The sequence below is a fragment of the Lutzomyia longipalpis genome, chromosome 4, assembly GCF_024334085.1.
Source record: "Lutzomyia longipalpis isolate SR_M1_2022 chromosome 4, ASM2433408v1".
Lineage (NCBI taxonomy): Eukaryota > Metazoa > Arthropoda > Insecta > Diptera > Psychodidae > Lutzomyia > Lutzomyia longipalpis.
Window position 1 is genome coordinate 22,767,165 of NC_074710.1, and position 5,274 is coordinate 22,772,438.

The following is a 5,274-nucleotide window of genomic DNA, read 5'->3' on the forward strand; positions in this document are numbered from 1 at the left end:
TTGGGTCATCCCGTACCCGCAGGTTCGTCGATGAGCCTGATCCATATGTGCCAAAGGGAACTTTCAAATGCAAAAAATAAGAATTTTCAATTTTTACCTTGAAGTTTAGACATAATTTTGACTGAAATCAGTTTTTCGCATTTTCTGGCTCTCCTGTTGATTTTAGAGCAAATCTGAATGGATTTTTGGGTCATCCCGTACCCGCAGGTTCGTCGATGAGCCTGATCTATATGTGCCAAAGGGAAGTTTCAAATGCAAAAAATAAGAATTTTCAATTTTTACCTTGAAGTTTAGACATAATTTTGACTGAAATCAGTTTTTCGCATTTTCTGGCTCTCCTGTTGATTTTAGAGCAAATCTGAATGGATTTTTGGGTCATCCCGTACCCGCAGGTTAGTCGATGAGCCTGATCCATATGTGCCAAAGGGAACTTTCAAATGCAAAAAATAAGAATTTTCAATTTTTACCTTGAAGTTTAGACATAATTTTGACTGAAATCAGTTTTTCGCATTTTCTGGCTCTCCTGTTGATTTTAGAGCAAATCTGAATGGATTTTTGGGTCATCCCGTACCCGCAGGTTCGTCGATGAGCCTGATCCATATGTGCCAAAGGGAACTTTCAAATGCAAAAAATAAGAATTTTCAATTTTTCCTTGAAGTTTAGACATAATTTTGACTGAAATCAGTTTTTCGCATTTTCTGGCTCTCCTGTTGATTTTAGAGCAAATCTGAATGGATTTTTGGGTCATCCCGTACCCGCAGGTTCGTCGATGAGCCTGATCCATATGTGCCAAAGGGAACTTTCAAATGCAAAAAATAAGAATTTTCAATTTTTTCCTTGAAGTTTAGACATAATTTTGACTGAAATCAGTTTTTCGCATTTTCTGGCTCTCCTGTTGATTTTAGAGCAAATCTGAATGGATTTTTGGGTCATCCCGTACCCGCAGGTTCGTCGATGAGCCTGATCCATATGTGCCAAAGGGAACTTTCAAATGCAAAAAATAAGAATTTTCAATTTTTTCCTTGAAGTTTAGACATAATTTTGACTGAAATCAGTTTTTCGCATTTTCTGGCTCTCCTGTTGATTTTAGAGCAAATCTGAATGGATTTTTGGGTCATCCCGTACCCGCAGGTTCGTCGATGAGCCTGATCCATATGTGCCAAAGGGAACTTTCAAATGCAAAAAATAAGAATTTTCAATTTTTTCCTTGAAGTTTAGACATAATTTTGACTGAAATCAGTTTTTCGCATTTTCTGGCTCTCCTGTTGATTTTAGAGCAAATCTGAATGGATTTTTGGGTCATCCCGTACCCGCAGGTTCGTCGATGAGCCTGATCCATATGTGCCAAAGGGAACTTTCAAATGCAAAAAATAAGAATTTTCAATTTTTTCCTTGAAGTTTAGACATAATTTTGACTGAAATCAGTTTTTCGCATTTTCTGGCTCTCCTGTTGATTTTAGAGCAAATCTGAATGGATTTTTGGGTCATCCCGTACCCGCAGGTTCGTCGATGAGCCTGATCCATATGTGCCAAAGGGAACTTTCAAATGCAAAAAATAAGAATTTTCAATTTTTTCCTTGAAGTTTAGACATAATTTTGACTGAAATCAGTTTTTTGCATTTTCTGGCTCTCCTGTTGATTTTAGAGCAAATCTGAATGGATTTTTGGGTCATCCCGTACCCGCAGGTTCGTCGATGAGCCTGATCCATATGTGCCAAAGGGAACTTTCAAATGCAAAAAATAAGAATTTTCAATTTTTTCCTTGAAGTTTAGACATAATTTTGACTGAAATCAGTTTTTTGCATTTTCTGGCTCTCCTGTTGATTTTAGAGCAAATCTGAATGGATTTTTGGGTCATCCCGTACCCGCAGGTTCGTCGATGAGCCTGATCCATATGTGCCAAAGGGAACTTTCAAATGCAAAAAATAAGAATTTTCAATTTTTTCCTTGAAGTTTAGACATAATTTTGACTGAAATCAGTTTTTTGCATTTTCTGGCTCTCCTGTTGATTTTAGAGCAAATCTGAATGGATTTTTGGGTCATCCCGTACCCGCAGGTTCGTCGATGAGCCTGATCCATATGTGCCAAAGGGAACTTTCAAATGCAAAAAATAAGAATTTTCAATTTTTTCCTTGAAGTTTAGACATAATTTTGACTGAAATCAGTTTTTCGCATTTTCTGGCTCTCCTGTTGATTTTAGAGCAAATCTGAATGGATTTTTGGGTCATCCCGTACCCGCAGGTTCGTCGATGAGCCTGATCCATATGTGCCAAAGGGAACTTTCAAATGCAAAAAATAAGAATTTTCAATTTTTACCTTGAAGTTTAGACATAATTTTGACTGAAATCAGTTTAGATTCAATTTGGACAAAGAGATTTTTAAATTTTTCTCTGAAAATTTCAAAGAAAAGCAAATTAAAAAAAATGTTTGTAAAATTACTTATATCATTATCAGTTCAGCTATTTTTATCACCCAAATTACCGCCTCTCGTCGTTCTTTCATTAATCTTTTAAGTATTTTGTCACTTTTTGTCACTCATGTGGCAATCAAAATATATAGGTCAATCGCCCTTTTGAATACACATCAAAATGTTATTTTGAATATTCAATAAGTTCAAAAGTTTATAATTCTTTTTCCTCATATTTTTTTCATTTATTTTTTTTAACTCTCGAATGAATTTTTATGGAATTTAAAGTGATTACTCAATACGGAATTAACTTTCTTTATCAAACAGTATATCAGCTCTTACCTTTTTGCCCCATATTGGGTTGTGTCTAAAAGAGAGATTGTTGAACCATCTGTTTATATACATATGTATACATACATATATGCAAATAATATATCATTCACTTTATTTGGCGATATCAGCTGTGAAGCTTTTTTGAGGAGAAAAAAAAGTCATTGAATGATGAGTCTTTTTAGTTAGCACCAGATAACGCACAGACGAACATGGATCTTAGAGGCGTCTCACTGTGCTGTGTTATATTTATCATTTTGTTTTTATTAATTCAATTAATGTACATCCTCACGCCACAACAAAACTCATTGGAGCAAAGTGTGGAAAAGGTTAAACCAATTTTTATTTTGCTCTACGAAACTCCCACGTGGATGCAGCGTCTGAAGGTTTTGGGTGTTAGTGACTGTGTTGTGACGGCAGATAAGAACTATTTGCCAGACATTGAGCAATTTGATGCTCTTGTTTTTAGTGGTTCAGATAATTGGGCAGCTAAGAAGGTATTTCCGAAGAAAAGATCTCCGCACCAGTACTACGTGTTTGCTGATCTTGAGAGCCCATTCTATACGATGCATAAATTTTCAATGAATCCTTTAGAGGAAATCTACAACCTCACAATGACCTACAGGCGAGATTCAGATATCTATTGGCCTTATGGCTTTATTACTGATCAGAAAATTCAGTATGTGGATGATCTTCAAGTTCCGAAATGGAAGTCTCCAGTTTTTGACGACAACGCCTCTAATATTGCTCTTGAAAGAGTAAAAACCAAGACTAGGATAGCAGCTTGGTTTGTTTCCAACTGCAAGCCTGCTTCCAAGCGGCACAATTTAGTTAAAGTCCTACAGAAGCACATTGGAATCGATGTCTATGGAAAATGCGGCAATTTTACGTAAGTTTTCTCAAACTCCGGCTTCTTTAACATTGCTCCTAAAGACCTAGTTAACTAAACTTGGTCTATCTTTTCAGCAGATGTGACATCAAGGACTCCAATCACTGCTACGAAATGGTAGAAGAAAAATACTTCTTCTACTTCTCCTTTGAAAATTCCCTCTGCAAAGACTACCTCACTGAGAAGGTCTTCAACGTCATGAAGTACAACGTTGTTCCTGTTGTCTACGGTGGTGCTAACTACTCTCATCATCTTCCACCACATTCCTACATTGACGCCAATGATTTTGCAACGGCAACCGAACTAGCTAACTATCTTAAATACTTAGCCAGCAATCCACATGAATATGTCAAGTACTTTTGGTGGAAGACTCACTACAGGACGGTGTCTACAGTCAAGTCCTACAGCAATCTTTGCAAGAAGCTCCATGAGTACATAACTGAGTCCAGAATGGGACAATTTACGAGGACTTATAGGGACATTAATTCATGGTTCAATGTTGGGCAATGTACACAGCCGAAAATAAAAATGAATTAGAATATTCTAGTTCGGTTTTTGCCTTTCTCCTGATCATTTCCTAGAGAGTCAGTTGTCTGAATAGACTGTGGTCTTATAATTTTTAGTCACCTATAATTGGCTGATCTGGCTATGTAGCTTGCTTTTTTATAGGGTTATCTTACTGTCACTTCATCTTCTGTTCTGCCTAATCCAGATCTAGAATTTCTGCCACAGAAATGACTGAAGTTTAATTCCTATTAATTTTCTAGGCTTATCGCTGAGAGACTTCCTTTTTTATTTTGCTTTAAAAATGTCCTTACTAGAGCCACAGCAGATTACAACTACAATTGTCTGAGCTGTGGATCCCCCAGGACTCTGTAAGTCTTGCAAATTTGGCTCAGACAGGGAAGGAGCCTTTAGAAAATTCAGATAAATGCGGAGCGAAAGCGAATCCGTTGGATGACACTTACTGGCACACACATTACGTCCTGTTTTAGAAAGATTCTTCACCCAAATATCCAGAACAATTTGGGACAATTTACAACTTTCTGACTGTAAGGCCTGACTATCTTGTAAGGAGAGCCTCGTCAGCTCAATAATTGGGGGCCATGTGCAATAAGAATGCATTGCACTCGTCACCCCATTTATTGTGCTGACGAGGAATCCAGAAAGAATATAATGCAGAATTTTTTAATAAACCACACAGTTGAATTAAACACGTCTTTAATTAAATATCGTTGATTAAATATCGTAGAGTCTGCTCTGTTCTTGAATTTGCTGCCTAACTACTATCGTTTAAATTCTGGCGTAGAAGCATTAGTCACACAAGTGTCTAGGAATATTCTAGATTAATTTACTGACGGTTTAATTATCAGGAGGCTACTCTGTATTTGACTTTTATAGCCCAAGCACTTTCGTGAACCTTTTGACTTAGAACCAATAGTCTGTCAAGTGTTCAGAACTACCTGGGCTACCTTCTTGGTTTTGTGGTAAACAGGAGTCTATTCTGTACTTGATTATTCAGTCAAGTATCTAGATCAATCAGGGTTAGATTCCTGACTTAAGGCCTGACTGATCAGACTATCAAGAGTCTGTTCTTGACTACTGCTGCCTAACCACTTTCGTCTACTTTCTGGCCTTAGAAGCAATA

At 37.0% G+C, this 5,274-nt stretch overlaps 1 protein-coding gene across 1 annotated transcript; it reads left to right on the plus strand.

Moving 5' to 3' along the window:
* The first annotated feature begins 2,954 nt into the window (after positions 1-2,954).
* LOC129795248 (alpha-(1,3)-fucosyltransferase C-like) lies at positions 2,955-4,163 on the plus strand. Its single transcript, XM_055836333.1, has 2 exons — positions 2,955-3,626; positions 3,707-4,163. The coding sequence occupies exons 1-2, from the start codon at positions 3,016-3,018 to the stop codon at positions 4,161-4,163; spliced, it is 1,068 nt and encodes a 355-aa protein (XP_055692308.1). The 5' UTR covers positions 2,955-3,015.
* The last annotated feature ends 1,111 nt before the right edge of the window (positions 4,164-5,274 follow it).

Bases quoted from the DNA above. Each gene is read 5' to 3' on its own strand.
- LOC129795248 (XM_055836333.1), top strand. From the start codon at position 3,016: ATGTACATCCTCACGCCACAACAAAACTCATTGGAGCAAAGTGTGGAA. The intron at 3,627-3,706 runs GTAAGTTTTCTC...TCTTTTCAGCAG, and splicing joins GGAAAATGCGGCAATTTTAC to ATGTGACATCAAGGACTCCA.